The sequence below is a fragment of the Agelaius tricolor genome, unplaced genomic scaffold (genome assembly GCF_023055355.1).
Source record: "Agelaius tricolor isolate 1412-34295 unplaced genomic scaffold, bAgeTri1.0.p SCAF_14, whole genome shotgun sequence".
Taxonomy (NCBI): domain Eukaryota; kingdom Metazoa; phylum Chordata; class Aves; order Passeriformes; family Icteridae; genus Agelaius; species Agelaius tricolor.
Window position 1 is genome coordinate 11,387,533 of NW_027269274.1, and position 19,314 is coordinate 11,406,846.

At 38.4% G+C, this 19,314-nt stretch overlaps 1 protein-coding gene across 3 annotated transcripts in view; it reads left to right on the plus strand.

Moving 5' to 3' along the window:
- EEFSEC (eukaryotic elongation factor, selenocysteine-tRNA specific) overlaps positions 1 to 19,314 on the plus strand; it is a 124,348-nt gene that overhangs the window by 21,055 nt on the left and 83,979 nt on the right. For 2 of the 3 annotated variants that reach the window (XM_071439667.1, XM_071439664.1), the window contains exons 2-4: positions 11,911 to 12,118; positions 14,299 to 14,395; positions 15,976 to 16,140. In XM_071439667.1, coding sequence (XP_071295768.1) covers positions 11,931 to 12,118; positions 14,299 to 14,395; positions 15,976 to 16,140 — 450 coding nt within the window. In that variant the 5' untranslated portion in view covers positions 11,911 to 11,930. Of the gene's footprint in view, positions 1 to 2,437; positions 2,581 to 11,910; positions 12,119 to 14,298; positions 14,396 to 15,975; positions 16,141 to 19,314 lie in introns of those variants that run through there. The other variant, XM_071439666.1, reaches the window with a different exon arrangement.

Here is a 19,314-nt window from a genome sequence, read left to right on the forward strand (position 1 = left end):
GTGACTTTAATCTTTAAGCCTTTATTCCCTATACCCCACCCCCTCTTTCTTTCCCCAACCTTTTGTTTGTGAAGTGCAGAGCTACAGGATATGTGGGCCTGGAGTTTCTGAATGTATTGTACATTCCCCTGGCAATTACAGATGTTTATAACCCTGACTGATGTTATTTCAGTATTGTGGAGGGTGAGCAGAAAATTAAAGAATGCATTTTTCATCGCCCCTAGCAAACTTTAATATTTTTTTGTTTGTTTGTTTTTATGTTGTTTTTTTGAGGACAGAGGAGAAGGAAAAAAAAAGGAAAATGTAAACTGTTAATTAAGAAAAAATAATCTTGTTTCACATTCTCAGATGAAGCACATCTGAGAGCTGTGCAGGAATATCTTCCCATACTCTACCGTAACTCTTTTGTTAGGACAGTGTGTTACATGCAGTGTTGTAAAAACGTAATAGGACTGGGTTTTAATACAAAAGAAGCTCCTTAATGCAGGGTGCAAGACTTTTGCTTACTTTATTTCAAAGACAAGGTAGCTTAGGGCTTGTAATGACTTAAGAGCAGAATCACAGACTTTGTTTTTCAGCCTTGTATGGAATACTGGGGTTTTTTTGTAGAACAATGATTTAGAATCTGGTGAGTTTGAGTTTTACTTTTGGACTTGGTGACAGAATTGTTTGAGAAAATTTATTTTTGGTAGTCTTGTAGAAATATGTTCTTGCTCTGTACAAGGTTTTAAATCAATTTCTTACTAGTGGTGGTTGAGCTATCTAAAGCTGCAGGTGCACTGTAAGATTAGTGTCCTTGAATTGACAGAGGGGTGGAGAGAAGAGAATCCTGTAGCAAATCTCTGTGATCAAGGTGATAATTGGTGTGTTTCTTGGGGACTCCAGTGCATTCCATGATTTTTCAGAGTAGTTGGCCTAAAACATTGAATTAAAGTAGAGAAAAGTTAATTGGAGTCAAGAATTTCAAGGTGGTTCAGCAGTATCTCTCAGGTACAACTTTCATATCTGTACCTGTTTTCAACTGCATGCAAACTGCTGTTTATAGGTTTTGGAAGTTTGGAGTTGCATATCTAAATGTATATTCAGGTCTGTCTACCTGTGTGATGGTCCTTATCTCCAGTGACTGCTGCATGGAACTTTTCTTTAGACTGATCTTTCAAAGATATGGCAGAAGAGTGAGCAAGAATTTACAGTGAGATATCCTTTGGCTAGGCAGGACTTGAAGAAGTTAACACAAAAGATAGCAAAAACCTCTCCTTGTCATCTAATATTAAACTGATAAAAATATGCTTAAAGAAATTCTAGCATGTTCCAAGATGTTTATAATGCATTAATTCTCCAAAGCACCTCAAGGGAGGTAATAGATGCACTGTAGTAACAGTTCCCCTGTCCTCTGGGAAGCAAAAAATCAACTAGTTGGTCGTTAAGCATAGCACATTCTTTTCATCCTGAGATAATCAAGTACTAAAGTTGTGAGTCGCTTCTGTAAGGATTTCTGAGATGTGCTGGTTCTCTTCGTGTTAAAGCATGTGGGCATGGGTGGGATTGAATCCTAGATATGCTAATGGAAAGATACCATCTTGTACAAATGAGGTTAACTTGAAAAGTTGAAGAGCTGAGTGTGAAGTAGTACTGATAGAGACCAGAATTTATAGAAACTTCATAATTACTGTTCATGAGTCTGGTTTTGCTCCCACTCTGACTCCAGTACTGGGCTTGTATGCAATAGTAGATTCAAATATGGGCAGAAATATGAACACATTGGTTGGGAAACATTTCAGTTGATCTGTTCTTGGAAATCAAAGTGTTAAATTGTCTGAAAAACTAACACAGGCGTTCACTTACTGAAAGAGCTCTCAGCTTTGAGGGAAAATGTGTGCACTGGTGGCTGTTTATGTGCTTCTCTCCCTGAAACAGTCTTGGAAAATAGATCAAGTTATTCCACTAATTTTTGTACTGCTTTTCTCTTTCCCGTATAAAACTGGTTTTGCATGACTTTTCATTCATAGTGGAAGGCATACTGGTATAGGCTGCTGTCAGCTCTGGCCTGAGCATCCTGTAGTATCAAGGAGGCAGCAGGAATTTCCATGGTTCTAGGTACCACAGAGGCTTTCACTCAATATTTGTCTCCACCCTCCAGTTAGTGGAGAAACCTCAGGTGCAAAATTCTTGAAGCTAGGAATAGTGTGTTTCTGTGTGGTGTGAACTGAGTCATTAGAGATGGAGCAGAGGACTCCAGATGTGTGTTGGAAGTCAGTCAGAACTGGAGATGGGCTCACGTCCTTATTGGTGCAAGTTCAGTGCCTTTGCAGTTCTTCCAGATGTTTGATTCTTTTTATACTGCTAAGCTACTGTTTTCTCTTTCAGGTCTTGGAAATAGCTTCAAAGGCTTCAAAGATGGTCTCTGCTGTAATCTTTGAAAGATGCAAAGGACAGAATGGTCATACTTGTAGTTCTATTTTTTGCAACATATTTAACATTATCACATGCAAATGTAGTTACTTTTTTTTTCTTGAAACTTGGCAGGAGATCTTGTAGAGAGCAAATGTAAAGCTGATATGGGTCAAGACTATAAAAAGGGTAATTTTTTTTCCTTCTTGGTCCTCTGACCTGTTTGCTTTTCAGTGTTTACAGTAAAGACTTTATGGACCATCAGGGACCATTTATGGTCACTATATAAGGCCCAAGTGTAATGTTACCTCACATTTAACTCTTCAGAGCTGTGCAAGGCACACATGGCCTTGATACCAAAACAAAATGCCTCTGAGTAACAAGTCTGAAACTTGAACTAATCACTCATTAGGCACAAGGAAAGCTTACTAGAACCCTGAGCACACAATATCATCTGAGGAGGTCAAAGCAGGGTTTTGCAAGTATCCATTTTCCATTTTTCTTACTTTGCATCTTTTTTCCTGAAGCATGAACATAAAGTGTTGATTTCTTACACAACTTAGTGTCACATTGTTTGAGAAACCTTATTTTATGAGCTAAACAACTCCAGGCAAAAGGATCAGGCCACTTCATTGCTAATCTCCAAGTTTGGGTTTGATATGAATTGGTGCAATTACAGGTGCCATTTTTGTATGACATTTGGGAATTTAGAAACATTGAAATACCCTGAAATGTTTTCTAGCCTGAATTCCAAAATACGAAACTGAACTTTTTTCTGCTAGGTGTAATATAGGCAGGTGGGGCAAAAACCAGACAAACAAAATCCCACCAAACACCACTGGGCAAACCAAGTTTGTTACTTGGATAGTAATAACCTAGTTGGTTTCTTCTATGCTTTCTTTTGCTTTCAAGTCTATGAAATAATAGTTTTCCTTACTATATGCCACTGATTGTACTCCATGGCTGATGAGCTGTATAATGACATTCAGTCAAAAATGCTAAAACTGTAGTTTTGTGAAGTATCCTAAATATTTAAATTCTCAGCTTTTACTGGTGTCTGTATTTGCATATACATATGTATGAATGACACTTTAAAAAGTTAATGTTTGCTAACTAATTCACAATTTATGCACTTTTGACTTCAAGCCAAGAAAGAAATTAATGCAGCTGAAATACCATGGTGTTGAGTAATTCAGCAAATGCTACCTTTTTTTGTAGCAGTCATCTGTGTCTACTCAGAATGATTGTTGCTCTTCCAAGATATGTAAGATTTTTTTCAACTGTACCATAGTTTACGTTTTCAGCATTAAAATAAGTAGAGGTCTGTTTTGGACTCTGTCCAGTTTGTGCCCTGTCAATATAGAAATTCAGATCTAGTAATAGGTATTATTACAGAACAGGATTTTTGTACATATGGAAGAAGGATGACGTCTTCTCTCCTATGGTGCTTTACCTCCATTTTTACACATGCTATGTATTACATGGCATTTCGTGTTACAAGGCAAGGATTGTTTGCTTTCCTCTCCCCTCATTGTCTATAGGATTTCCATTTGGGGTGATTTTCTGGTTTTTGACAAATATTTATTTAAAGAACAGGAATTTAAATGCCAGACCATAGCAGTCACTCATCTGGTTTGCTACATTTTCTTTGGAAATAGAAGAAATTATTGGTTTTGAGGGACAAACAAGTCAATGATGGATTAAAGTATACCATTCTTTAAGTTTCATCTTAATACCTCTTATACAAGATAAAATCATAAATGTTTTATTTAAAAATGAAGTTTCATCTAGCTGGATGTATCTTTAAAATCTTAATGGTGTAAATATCAAAGCTGTATTTTGATTTGTCTAAAGACAAATTGTATTTAGCAGCACTGAATTTGAATTGTTGTGCTGCTTAAAATTATATAATTGATTGTGCTCTTTTATTAGAGGTGTTTTATTTCCCTTCTTTCACTCAACTTCATTTGCTTTTGTCACTGTGTGCTGTTAACATGGATTTTTCTTTGTGAAGCACCTACTGCATTTGTCTTGTTTCCTTTTTTGAAGCTACTTTATCTTTAAGATTCCTTTTCCAGAAAGTGACCAGATCAAAATGCAGTATTTTATTTCAATATTATATTGTATATAGGCAAAGTCTAATTCTTTACCTTTCTTTGCTGCTTTTAAACTTAAAGCAATTTTGCATTGAACAGCATATAATCACTGTATCTTTTCACCGTTTTCTGAAGTAATTGCACTAGTTTTGTGTATATACACATATACTTAAGTTTCTTTCAATTCTTTCTAACAATCTGTGGACTGTTTATTCAGCTTTAAGTTTCTCTGTAGCTCGTCAGGCTGCTGTTCAGTGAGCCCCTTGGCCTGCAGCAGCATCTTGTCCCCAGAATCAGGAGATTTGCTTTGCTCCTTGTTACCTTTGCAGCTCTTGGCTGGTCCTGCTTGTGCCAGCTCTGGCTCTCCCTGGAGTGCTGCAGGAGCTGGGTCACCTTGCCAGGCTCAGGGAGAGCTCTCTGCTGTGCCTTGGTTGAGCTGACTGCTCTGAGCATCAGCTTTGCCTCTCATCAGACCCTCCATAAGCTGTGGGAGTGTTGGGAAAGGTAACTGGGAGCAGGAACTTCCCAGCTCATGGAGCTGCAGCCTCCGTGACCAGGTGCCAGAGCCTTTTCACTGGCAGCTGCTTCTAGATCACTGCAGGTAGTGATGTAGATCAGCACAATAGCAAAGTGAAGTGTGTGACTGCCCTGGCTTGAAACCACACGGGTAAAATTGCCTTTTGCCCTTGCATGTTTTGTCTTCTCAGTGGAAGCAAAGGATGTTAGTTGTGGCCTTTCCTTGGCTGTGGAAGGATGTGTCCTTAGCAGTGGCCATTATTGTGCTGCTCTAGCTTATGCTCAGGCTGGGAGGAGGCGAGGTGTACTGAGGTCCTGTTTGTGCTGGGGAGGGGGGAGGACAAGAATAGTAAATTAACGTGTTACCTAAATTAAAAAGGTTCATAGCAATCTCTCTTTAGTAGTGAATTTCTATTTGGCAGTCTTTGGAGAAAGATTTCTCTGTAATTTTGCATATTTTTTTACAATACTACATGGGATTTTAATGTGTGTTTAACCAGTGAATTTAGATTGCAATAAGGGCATCCTCTATATGTCTTGTTTAAGAATAGTCTCTTTTCCATAAATGGTGGAAACTACCAAAGTATTCAGACATTTCTCAGACTTGGTTTTCCTCTGAAGAGGCTGAAGACAACATGTGACTCCTTACATTCTGTAAATCCTTGCAAAGGATCCCTTGATAACCTTTCTTCCTGTGTTGTTCTTTGTTTTTTGAGAGTGTTTTCACTTTAAGGTTTATTTGTGATTTTTTTTTTTCCTCAATAACTCATCCATTTCATAGAAGCTTAGTCCTGTGTACAATATTGCAATGGCTACACCAGCATGTAAAAATTATTGGAAGATCCTCCTCAGTCTTTCTTAGCATGACCTTCATAGAGGCTTTATCAGCTTTGTTTGTGCTACTTCAGCATGGCTGATCAAGCTTATTGACATACTCTAATCATTACAGGCATTTCCTCCCTTTGAAGAGCACAGACTTGTTTCTGACATGTAGTTAGAACTTAGTCAAACAAGACAGATCCTTGGATGACTTGACAAAGAAGGTGGTAGAGCATTATCCTTTATCCTCTTCAGAACAATATGGCACACTGTTTCTTCTCCAGATGAAGTATAAAGTATATTCAAGGGGATTTTGGTGTGACATTCTTTCAAAAGAACCCTTTTATTTCTTATAAAAAGTTATCACCTACTACTTGTAGTTGAGTTGGACTCATGCTTACAAATAAATAACTGTAATAGATCTGTTATTTGGCATACAAGAAATGGACTTCTTCCAATTATGGATGCCCTTATGGCCACACTGCTTTCCCTTTCTAGCTCTCAGTTACAGACCAACCAGAGTGGCTGGTTTTCATCTGAAGAGAATTCATGCAATGACCTAATGCTTCTAATTTTAAGCTTTACTGTACATTCAGAAATGTTGTGGGTGATGCTTTCTATCTGATGTTACAAATGCTCTGGAGTTTGAAGCTGCACAGCTCCCTGTTTGTGCTCTGAGCTGCTTTGGGAGTGATGGTGGGATGCTTGAGCTCCATGAGTTCCTTCTCTTTTCAAAGTGTTTCCTAACAGGAGTTCTGTCAGTTTTGATCCACGATTTGCATTGCTTTACAGAAGGTTTCTTCATGTGTAATTCATGTTCCCCAGTTGAGTGCATGCCTCTCCCTGCATCACACCTCCTATTTCTGTTTGAATTTTAGAGGATTCCATATCCTGTAAAACATCTTCCTTATTCATCACAGTGCCTCCCCTAAGGTAACTAGCAAAATCCTGTGTGACTTGTAACATCTCCCAGGGTGCAACTGTATATGAAAACAGGGAATAATTTAGTTGTTTCTGAATAAAGTTTCTTAACACAAAAAAAAGTGGGGGGAGGGGGCTGTGAAAGGGGAAGTTGGATACTCTCTGCATGATATAGACAATATTTCCTGAGACAGGAGATACTAACCTCAAAGAATTTAAAATAAAACATTGATTTAATTTTTTTCTTTTTTTTTTTTGGAAGTGGAATAGCGGAGGTAAAAATGGTAGAATAGTTGGTCTTTTTATCCTGTGTGCAGATGAAATTGATTAAACCTTAAAAACTCGCCTCAGTCCACCCGGTTTATTAATTGAAGAATTTCCTCTTCCCCAGAATGGGAAGTGCACATTAAAACAGAGCTTTGCCCTTGAGTAGCAATGATACTTGAGAACGGTACATTTTCTACAATCCTATTTTCTCTTCTACACTAGAGGAAATCCTAACATGGTAAAAAGCATATTTAAAAAAAAAAAAAGTATGTTTAAGGAAGTCCTCTTTCATTTCCTTGTAAAGCATGAAATCTAATTATAGCCCATGGCCCACAATTATTTTATTTTTACATTTCAAATTCCATTTTCTGCTTCCTTTTGCTGCCTGTGAACAAGAGTTGTACTGTTTGTGCAAAGTCAGCTAAAAAGATTACCACAAACAGGACAGGACACAGTAGCTTAAAGAAGGCACCACTCAGAATCTGTGCCTATGTTCCATGTGTGACATGCAAAACGTCCCCTTTGTTCACACAGGGACCCCTCTTCTTCCCTCCACTCACCAGGTTTCACCTTTTGAAGCCAAGTCAGCTTTATATTGATGTATTATTGGGAATATCATGCAATACTTTAGTTATGCTTGCCAAAATAATACAGCTTAAAATGCTCTCATATTCTTGATCTGCATTTGGTAAAGACAAGCCAATTGAGATTCTGCTTATTTATTGAAAATGCCTTTTGGGTGAGCTTTTCAGTAAGAAATTGGTAGCTAATTTAGTGCTTGGAGATTGTAACTAGATGGTTCTGAAAGTGGGCTCAGTGCATGTATAATAAAATAGTAATGCATTCTTGGAACTGATAAATTAATACATGAGGCTGAGGTGTTTGTTTGTTTGTCTTCCTAGATCTCATAATGCCATTTTTTTTTCTAAATTAGTGTTAATATTATGTTTTGCTGTAGGGACACAGCTCAGTCTGGGAGTTCAGGTATAAAATTTACAAGCATGCAGCAGGCTGCACAAATGAAGGTGGTTTGAGTTCATGTACATGCAGAACTGCCACAGCCTCTGTGGTTGAGCTTGAAGGAGGTTTTTTATTTAATATGGAATGTTCTGCTCCAGAATAAAACATGGCAATTACAGTTCTTTACTGTTTTCCAAAATGCATCTGGTATCTTGGCTACTCCCATGGTGTTTCCCTGTGAAACTGATATAAGAGCTGGATTTTACTAATTGTGTGTGACACTAAACACATTTATGAGGAGTGAATTTGATGGAGGGGATGAAGGTCTGCAGCCTTGTTGCCTGGAACTCTGGGCAGGCTTTGTTTCCTATTTTGGCAATGGTTTGAAGATACATTAAACTAAATAATGCAAATACAGAGAATGCAGTGAATTTTCTCCAAAAGACCAAAAGTTGATCAATACATACTTTTAAAATGCATTCTATTCTTTTTCAGTGTACTCAGGCAGCAGCTGGTGAGTTCTTTCAGGATCCAAGAGTGAGAGCTAGCTAGGAATGATGTTGCAAGTGCACTTCAGGGAAGCTTGAGTTGCTTCCTTCTGCTCTTTGGAAATATGGCATAATCTCTGACATCTGTGATTCAACTCATCTCCTGAGTAAAGAGTAATAAATTACTTCCTTGATGACTTGATATAATCAGATACTCTTCAGAATTCAGGAGCTAGCATGGGTTGTGTGTTCAAAGCAGTAGCTGGACCTTTTCTTTATCTTGCCTCTGAAGGTATTTTTCTTATTTTCTGAGTTTTGTGTTCCCTGTTACTTTTGTGATACAAATGAGTGCTGCTGCCTCCAGGTTTAGCTGGCACTTGCAGTCTTTGTGATGCTGTGCTGCTGGTCTTGTGTTTTTCCTGTATCTGGCTGTCATCCAGAATCTCTCACTTCATGTTTTATCTTCCTTGTTTGTTTTTCTTCACTCAGACTATCTACTTTATTTTTTCTGTGGTTTAGCTGCTTATCTTGGAAGTATAATGCCCATCTTTCTCCACCCCCTTGTGTTTTCTGATGACAACTTGTTTATTTCATTTGCTTTTTGCAAGGCTTCATCTGAGCTGTGTGTCATCACACAAAGGGTACTCCAATAATTGATCTTTCATTTCCAAGCAAAGTGAGAAATCACATGTCAGGATTTATCTTTTCAATGTTCTTGAACATGTCTTTCATAGATGAAGTGGTAAATAAAAGGTTACACCCCTGTTTTCTCCATAGAAGAAATAATTTGAGTATCTTAGTTTAACTTTTTCATTGATTCTATGTGACCTGCTTCAGTGCAGATAAAATGGTTTTGATTGCTGTGCTTCCTTGTATGCAGACCTGTCCTTTGCACGGGTCTCTGCTTTGTTCAAAGTAATTTCAAGCCTTTTTCTGAAGGTTTGAGGAATATTCAAATAGTCCATAATCTCTTCCCTATTATTATTTTTAACTGTGTAGGCCCATATTCTGTCTCTTTTTTTGAGGAGTGCTTTTGTTTCGTCCTAGACTTCTTTCAGTTCTTCTGTTCCATTTTGTGCAAGACCCCATGGCTGACATTTTGCTATCAGATAGTGCAGGTGTGAGTAATATTTTCACTTTCTTTAACTCTTGTTATTGTTTTTGAGTCTCCCCATAGTATACCTGCATTATTTTTATGTCCCAATTGAAAAATCTTTCCAAGTGAGGTTGTAGTCTTAAGAGTACTGATGTAGTACATCCTTGCTTCACTGTTACTTGTGAAATCTTCCTCTGCTGCAGAAAATGATTCAGAAATATTGTTCCTTTTGTTGACTGAACTCTGATATGATAGTAAACTGATTCTTTACTAGAGATTATTTAAGTAGTAAATTTGAAATTAAACATATTCTAAGTCTGCTATTACCATTTATATGTTATGAGGAGAAAATGCATTGCATGAGGTGTTCCATGGGAGAGGGTTACAGTTTTGTCATCTTGCCAACTTTCCTGATTTGAAATGTGACATTGGTGAATCCTAGTACACTTCTCTTGATGATTTTGTTTAGGTATTTAATGAACTTTATGCATGGCTGATGGGCAATTAAAGAAATGGGTTCTAGAATAAAACAAAATGTAAAACTATGTAGGAGAAGATGGGGGATTGAGAAGAAGGTGAATTGTCAAAGATGGTTTATTAAACAGCTCAGAAAGGAAAGTTGAGGAACCAAGTTTTAGCATTATTTTTTCACCTTGTAACTCAAGGGTCCTGTATGCATTCACAAAAATGGGTCCATTCTGATTAAGTGCTTTGTCCCACTCAAACTGTTTTCATGCTGTTTGTTTCCCTTGGTTTCTGACCTTTAAGTCTGCACTTGGATGGTGTATAAAGTCTGAGCCTTTTGTACAGTCTTGATGATGTTTGTGTTGAAATTTAAGCAAGCTCTAAATCACTACAATTCCCAAAACAATAAAACTGCAAATTACTTTTGAGGATATGAAGCCCATCTTTGGTTTGTCAGGCAGAGATATTTGAAATGATGGGTGAAAATTCTACAGGAGCACTGGAAATACCATAATTACCCAACTAGTGCTCTGAAGGTCTTAACATTCATTTTTACAAGATGAAAGGTCTGGTAGGTTGAAATGGTCATTTGTAGCCATAATTTTTTTTTTCTTGTAGCTCCCACCCACTCATTCACCCATGCACTTCAACCTCGGAATGATTTCCTATCCTGAGTTCATGGGAACTGGGAACAAGGGGAGCTGTTGTCATAGCCATTGTAAAAGCCTTAAAAGCAAAGAAAGGCAAGGGAAAGGCTGGACAGTGTGGAGGAACAAGGAACAGTTGTATTGATTTCTTGTTCTTCTGATCTTAAGGCCAATATTAAAAGTACTTAAGTTAGAGAACTGGAATTTCACATGATTTCTAGCTTTTATCATCTTTCAAAATGTACTTTTTTTGGAATATGACTTTCTGGTATTTCAGCTTTATTATTTTTAACTTTGTTTAAACTTTCTCAACACTTGAGTCTGTTGCACTTTTCTGTTTTAGTATTCAGAGCATTTCAGTTACCTCATATGAAACAAGAAAATTCTGAATGTAATTAGTGGAAGGCCCAATGGTCATCAAATGCTTCCTTGGAAACTAATTTAAATCCATGAAATTCAGGTTGCTTCAATCAAAAGATTAATGGTTCATGACAACAATACTTGGAAAAATACAAATAATCCATAAGTGTTATAGGTAATGTCAGCCTAAAATTTAGGATCCTTTCCATGAAGAGATCTAGGAATCAGATCTGTTTCTGTGTTTTAAATTACTTGTTCAAGTTATTGGGAGGGAATGGCAATACACTTTTAAATTGCCTCTTCCTAACATTGAGAGATTCAAGAATTTCTTTAGACTTGGGATAAACCTGTCTGTGGTGGTGATCATGGCTTTCACTTTTATGAAATTTTGGGCTTGGAAAGAAAAATGGTGGGAAGCAGGTAGGGACTGAGGCTTGTGGATATTTTTATGGGGTACCTGGCTGGCTCTTGTTGGGGTTGCTCTGAGTGTGCATCTCCCTGCAGTGTTGCTGTGTGTTTCTTTGGTTGTGTTAGATTCTTGCTTGGCTGCTTATATTATAATTTTTAATTGAGGCAAATGTCATGCCTATGTTGCTACAAGCTTAATTTTCTTAGTATTTTTTTTAATGCAGTGATAGCAGCCTTAGACCTGAACTATCACATTCTTCCCTCATTCTTATACTCAGTGATAGCCTATAATAGCTTAAATTCCCAAGGTCTTAATTTCAAAAGAGCTGTGAAATTCAGTGCTAACTTTGACTTGTGTTTTGTTTGTTTTTCTGGACATTTGTACATATGTTGACAATTTTAAATGGAAACTATTTGAGAAAATGATCCTTAATCTTTTTATGCTGTGGCAATACTGACTGTGAGTTCTCCTCCAGGTGCCCAGATTATCGATTTAATGATGCTTGTGATAGATGTGACAAAGGGGATGCAGACACAGTCAGCAGAGTGCTTGGTAATTGGGCAAATTGCCTGCCAGAAGATGGTGGTAGTCCTGAACAAAATAGATCTCCTTCCAGAGGGGAAGAGACAGAGTGCCATTGAGAAGATGACTAAGAAAATGCAGAAGACCTTGGAAAATACCAAGTAAGTGAACAGTAATACCAGCAGATAACTTGTCACAAAATTTGTTTTGGCAAAAATACCAACATTTCTCTTCCAACGTGCTTCTAAACATGCTGGCACATCCAGCAAGAATGATGAGAAGAGAGTGAAAAGATTTACAGAAACTCAGATGCAATTCTAAATTCACCTCTGCAAGTATCATGTGTAGAGAAATGTTTTCCTGTAATTAAGCTTTTAGATTGAAAGAGCTGCTTGGAGTTTGGATAAGATAATACAAAGCCAGAATATCCAGGTGAAGAACTGTTGGATGTGATTGCAGCACATCTTTGCTTTGCTCAGGGATATAAGGGGACATAGCTGTTGGGTCACATTTTGAGTTGAAGAATCTAAGGAATAGGATTCAGAGTACAGAGGAGAGAGAACCAAAATTCAGTTTTGGCATGTGCAGTCTGCTTGATGGTGCTTTGAAAGCACTGCTGATCTGGGTGTGATTGCAAAGTGCCTGTCCTGTTGTATCTTGGGCATGTGGAGTTTCTTCACAGCTTTTTTCCCACTTGACTTTGAATCTCCAAATGTGTGGTTTTAAAATGCTTTTCTATTCCTAAACTGTTCTTATTCTAATGGCAATTGTGGTTTTTTGGTTTTGTTTTTCTTTCAAATAGTTTACTTGTTGAAATACTTCCAAAATACACATAGGTGTGCATGCGGAATTCCATAGCAGTCGGCAAAGCTGAAGGCTGTTGCAGTTGTAGAGTAGATGTTGCCACCAATGCTGGGGAAATTATTGTAGTGTTGTCAGGAAATTGTATGGAAGGCAAAAAAAAAAAAGGCAGAGAAAGGTAACTGTTGTATATTTGCATAGTTTGATACTTGTGAATTTACCTAATCAAAACTCGGTTTTCTGTGAATTGATACCAAAACTAAAAACAAACTGTCTCTGTGAATGGAATTTCTATTTTTAAAATATTTTTTTTTGCATATCAGCTTCTCCCTTTGTCCAGCAGGATCTAAATTCTGCAGAGAGAAATTTGGTTTGATGGAGTAAGAGTTTCAGTAGGGCTGGATCATGTTTAGAAGTGCCTCCAAATGCACTACACAATTACTGCACTTTGTTCTGGTGTATGGGAAGAGGAATAAAGCATTTAGTTATGTGTAAATTTCTGTTTATTGCAATACAGTGCTCTGAAATACTTGTATGAAAACACATTTCCAAAAGTTTTATGGTTAATCATGGGAATTTTCAGTGCATGTTTTTATTACCCTTTGTCCTTAGATGCCTCAGGCTTATGGTGTGTAAACAAAGAAAATACCTCATGTGCCTGGTTACAGCTGGGTCACCGAGTGAGCTCCCTTTTAGAACTTAACATTTCTTTAGCAAACCACCATCTCTTCCCTCCTGTTTGGTCCCTTTTGTGAGAAGATCAGTGGGGGGTGGATGTCAAGAGGATGGCCAAAATAATTAATTTTGGTCTGAATCTGTTGCATAAGAATTAGGTATCTAAGAGAGTCAGTCACTTTTTGGTGTAATTACTGATTACACTAGTTTGCATTTTAAGGAGCAAAGTTAAGTCTGCTGACTGAATATGTAAGAAAAAAAGAAAATCTGCTGTAAGTTAAGGACTTGAAGAATAAAACTGATTGTAGGATAAAAGGTGAACTGAGGTTAGCTGGCTGCACTGCTCCTCTCTGAACCTTTGTGTGTTTGAGTTTTGTGAGTTTTGCAGACTTTGATTTCAGTAGCTTTAGATCTTTCTGTTTTCTGCAGATCATGCAGACTCAGGTAGGCATCATGAGGCATCTTGCATTTGGCTCTGGTTTTGAAGGCTATGACTTTAGAATTTTAATTGTTTATTCAAAGTTTAAAAAATGCCTATCTCCAATTAAAGTGACTTTGGATGCAAACCACGGCATTAAGACTGGGTAACAGCAGATGTTTGCTTCTGAAATGAACTGAATCTTGCATTTGATGTCACAGCATTGAATCAGTAGCTAATGTGCAACAGGACTGAAGCTTTCATAGTGAGGTCCAGTAGTGCTGATCTGCTGGCAATTTAGGAAGAAATTGTCTGTCACAATGGGAGAAGAGCAGATGAATTGGAATTTTAGAGAGTTTCCTAGCCTTCAGATGAGCCTGGAAGTTCTCTATATTGACATGTGTAGGAGATCTGTGATCTGATGGTGAAAGTCTTTGTCTCTTTCAGATTCTCTGGTTGTCCTATTGTTGCTGTTGCAGCAAAGCCTGGTGGACCCGAAGCCCCAGAGTCTGAGAATCCACAGGGTATTTCTGAATTAATTGAGGTACTCACTGAAGAACATAATAATAACATGAAAATATCCATTCTCAGATGTTCCAAACCCTTAGTTACATGGCATGATGTTTATACTGTGAAGGGCAGGACACCTAAAGTAACTGAGAGCAGTTTGTAGCTTGCAATAAACTTGCCACCCTTTCTGTCATTAGTTTAGGGAGAGGAACATCTTTGCCCTGGAGGGATGCCACTGCTATTTAAGATAGCAGAAAAAAGTCTCAAAACAAAGGCATCATTCTTTGAAGACTTGTCAAATTCTGATTTGGATGCTGCCAGGTTAAAAGTACTTAAATTGCTGAAGTTAAGGTGCATCATCATCCTCAAAAATCAAGGGATGCCTGGCCCTGGGCAGCCAGGCTTGTATAAAGGCAGGATGTTCCACAAGGCTGCTGAGCACTGAATGCTGCATCACCTGCCAGGCTGTGTGAGGCAGGATAGGCACGGGGATGGGATGTAGTGTGCCTTAGACCAGACTTAGCCAGGACCAATCTGCCCCCAGCAGTTTCTAAGGATGAGGAGATGTGCAAGTGCTTAATTCTGCCTTTATCTGGCTCCTGTTAGATTTACTGGGATGTTCTCCAGGGTTAAAACATTTGAAGGAAACTCTCATTGGAGCTGTTTCATCAACTGAAACCTAATATTAGATGAGCTGGCAAATGCTGTGTGAGCCCTGCCATTGAACTTGGAGCTATTATCCCTTCTGTCCTTCCTAAGAGACTCTCCATTGTTCTGCCTTTATGACCTGGGCTTGGGCTACAGTTTTTGACCTTAAAAACAGATGTTAAAGGCAGTACCAATTGTATATGCAGGTGATGTAACAGAGAGAGATATCAAAAGTGATTTGAGACAGGAGTGAACCAGTTCCTTTGAAGCATTATTGAGTACTTTACTTCCTTTCTATAATAAAAATCTTTTGTCTGATAACATATTTTAAATAATATAGTATTTGTCAACAAAAGAAATATTAAACTCAGAGAATTCCTCTAGAAAATGGTACTTATATAGTTTTTCTGAATGGATTGATCCTTCAAGAAGCACTAACAAAAATCTGAAGGGGAAGTTGAATTTGAAAACTTAACCCAGTATTACAGTTTTTCTGGGAGGGAGACAGAGATGGGCTTTATGGGGCACTAATATCTGTACATAAGTTCATTTTCACAAAATCCAAAAAAGCTGAAGTAGCAAAATGCTCTGTAAAATTGTGCTTTTGGGAGAGGAAGGAAAAAGGGGGAGATGACACATGTACAGTTTTTTTTCCTCTTTGCTTTGCTGCAGTGTTTATATTGAGTTTGGCAGCAACTTTATAGCCAGTGAGGTTTTGCTAACCAAGCTAAATGTGCAGCACCAAATCTTTCTAAGGCAGAAAATCAAACTGTTCCTGCTGCTAAGTGTGCACCTCCCCTATGGCACACACAGTTAATTTGACATTGGTGAGTTCTAAGCTCATTGGGAGATGCCTGAAATCAGTAAAATTGCAAGCTCAATCAATCATCCGCTTGCCTGCCTTCTGCTGTGTTGCTGTCATGACTTTTCACCCAGGCATGGTGCTGCTTTTATCTTTTTTTTCAGGTCTTGAAGTCTCAGGCTTACCTGCCATCAAGAGACCCCTCAGGACACTTCCTTATGGCAGTCGACCACTGTTTCTCTATCAAGGGTCAAGGCACAGTGATGACAGGGACTATTCTCTCTGGCTCTGTTAGCCTTGGTGACAATGTGGAGATTCCTGCCCTGAAGGTGAGTCTCTCATTTTCATTCCCCCTGGTTTTCCTGATAGAAAGAAACACTCAACAAAGAAGAGAGTGTTCTCATCCAATCTGAAATTACTGAATTATTTTCAATTTTTATTTTTGTACTCTATTATAACCCAGATTATACAGTAAGAGGCATAGTGATTTTTAAATAAGGCAGTCAGTAAAGTTAGCTGCTCAATAATTTAGTTGGATGAAGAGAAGACTGATCTAGATAGCATGTTAGACTTTCAAATTCAGAGGAGCAAAGTGGGCATGTTTCCAAGCTGGGATGCACCCAAGGACTGAACAAGGTTTGAGGGAGGTTACTCTCATTTGAGATATGCTGCAGTGAGAAGGTCTACAAAAGATTCCATGTGGGTAGGCTTCCAGAAATGTCTGAAAGCAAAGGTAATGACAAGAAGAGGGCATTGAAATGCTTGATGCACATTCTCTTTGTTTGCTGAGGCTTTAATTTGTGTCAGCATGTTCTGAGAGAACTGCTGGGATGCAGGAGGTGGCTTGCTGCTATTGGGCTCTTCAGAGAGCCAGTAGAAAGTCAAAGAGACCTTCCAATGGCCTTTGAACTGCTCAGCTGTTGTTACTATTTCATTTCCTTAAAATATATTAATCTTTTAAAAGAAAACAAAGTGACTTTCTGCTTGGAACATGTGAAATCTATTTCACAGGTGCTGATTATCACTGCTTTGATTTTTCCCTTAATATTAATTGCCCAAAACGAATTAAGACTTGAGGAGTATTTTGCAGCTGCCACTTAAAAGTGGACTGAGCTGATTACATTCTGTGAGCAGGCAAGTTCTGGCCTAATAAGCCTGGATGGGACTCTTTTGGTGCTGTCAGTATTATCTTCAAGTCATTTTACTATAAGATCCTTACTATTTCATTGAGTGAACATGCTGTTCTATAATTTTTCACTGTACTGTTTGGACAAGCGAAGGACTACATCAGGCATTTTGATTCCACCTGAGGTATTTGGCTGGTAGTGGACAATTCATTTCTGGCCAGCCTCTTCAGTGATACCTGTGGCTATCTAGTTCATATCCTATTGTCCTTTGCATAGAAGGGATTTGTACCATACATACTCTGACATTTCTGCTTCCCCAGCTGAGTTATTCACTGCCCATATTCTTATTTACAGTGTGCAGCCTATTTTGGGAGCCATGCTTTCAATTCCTGCATGGAATATGCTTGCTGGGATTCTGGCTCTAGCTTCAGCCTCTCCTGGTTTCCACTTGGCAGCGTTCTTTCCTTTGCTGTTGTGTCCTGTTCTCAGTCCTGGGCCTGCCTGTGCTTGGGGTCCAAAGAGGGACAAGTGGTCAGGAGTGCAAGGAGAGGGAGATGGCTCCTGCCCAAACAGGGCCTTGCATAGCGAGTTCGCTGCTTTCTTTTTGGCATAGCATTTGCCAAACTTCCTGTCATTTTGTGCTCCAGGAGATGGGGGAGACAGGGCAGAATAATTATTTCTTGCAAAGAAAGAATGCATCACTAGATTATATCTGGAAATGACTATTCTGCTTTTCATCTGTAGTCCAAGAATGTTTTGAAGAAATGTGTTTAGAACTAAATCTGCTTTTTAAGAATCCATATGAAGGAAGAAATGACAAAAATGTAGTAAATAACTTGTGAATTGGTGTTTAAAAGTGGAAATAGACTTTGTATGTTTTCCAAAAGTAGAAAAGACTTTGTGTGACTTTTTTTAGTGGGCTTTCTTCCCAGGTGACTGGGAGAGTAGTCACTGAGGTGACAGACAACTTAGCAGATGAATATTATATCATTTGCAAAGACAAGCCAGGTAATTTGGCTCTTATGGCATTAACTACTTCCCTCAAAGTTTTAGTTATTTTTCCAGTTGCTGTTAATGAATGTAACCTTCCACTGCTGTGTGTGAAATGGGAGGTGTGTCCATGCCTCGGGATGATAACAGTGTTGGGCAGAGTTCAGTATTTTGGCACTAGCAACTTGTGGGCATTCACCTTCATGTTGCACAGGTATGGAAAGCAAGGCACAGTAAAAGGAAGCAATGTTTGTAAGTTTGAGCTGTGTGTTGTACTTACCCCTGCCAGCATCATGCAGAGCTGGGTTAGGATACCTATAAAAGGTCAAACCTTTCTCAGGCGTACAAGGTAACGCAGGAAGCACATTTCACAACACATTGTGGTTTATGACTCTCTCTGACCTTTTTTTGCCCTGACCCAATGGTAACTGAGATTGACAGCTGGTACATTTAGGGACGTTACAAACTAGCTGCTTTTTTTAAATTTGAAGAACCCTCTCACCAAATGAAGTGGCATCACCTTCCAGTTCTACTAATGGACTTCGACATCTTTGACCGCTTGAACCTGCACAAAGGAGGGACACAGCAATTAAAAATAAACAGTGACATTCTCAAATGCCAATGCTGGCTCTGATTGAGGCTGAGAGCACCAGCAGTGCATGGATTCCTTTATGCTTTGCCTATGTAAATTGCCATCTGGGGTTGATTATCCATATAGCAAAAAGAAAAATTATATATATGTGTTTGGCAAAAAGCTTTGACACAGCAAACAGTTCACTATCCAATTGAGTTAGTACTATTTGCTCCTTAGCACTTGAAATCCACCTTGAAGAGCATGAACCTAGGATTTCTGCAGCAAAAACATAGTGTTGGCAGAATTCTGAATGTCATTTAAGATTATTTCAGTGGTCTTTCAATCTCTATAGTCTTTGAGTTTATAAACTGCAACAACTTGTGGCACTTCTATTTCTGCTTTATAAAAGTTACAGGAGTTTGAATAATAATGATTTTTTGCAATTTAGTTTTGTTTTTATTTTACTGATATCTGAAGTGTATGTTGTTTAGAGATTTCAGTTTAAATGAGGATGAATGTCAAACTCCAGTGCTGCTGGGTCTTTTTATAGCACACTTAACTGAAAAAGAAAAGTGTTTTCATTTCAGTGGGGGAAAGGTATCTTTTGCCTTCCTTATCCAGGTGAGAAAGATTGTAGAAAAGGTCAAGTCTGAATTGGGTGAGGAGGCAGAGGGAGATGTACACAGCTCATGGATGTGGTTATCCTGGAAGTGTGCACTCAGCATTGCCTTACTGAGATCAGGGCTGTGGGTATACAAGACCCAGAGCACACATGTGGCAGCCCAATATGAAGTGGCTCTATTTCAGGAATT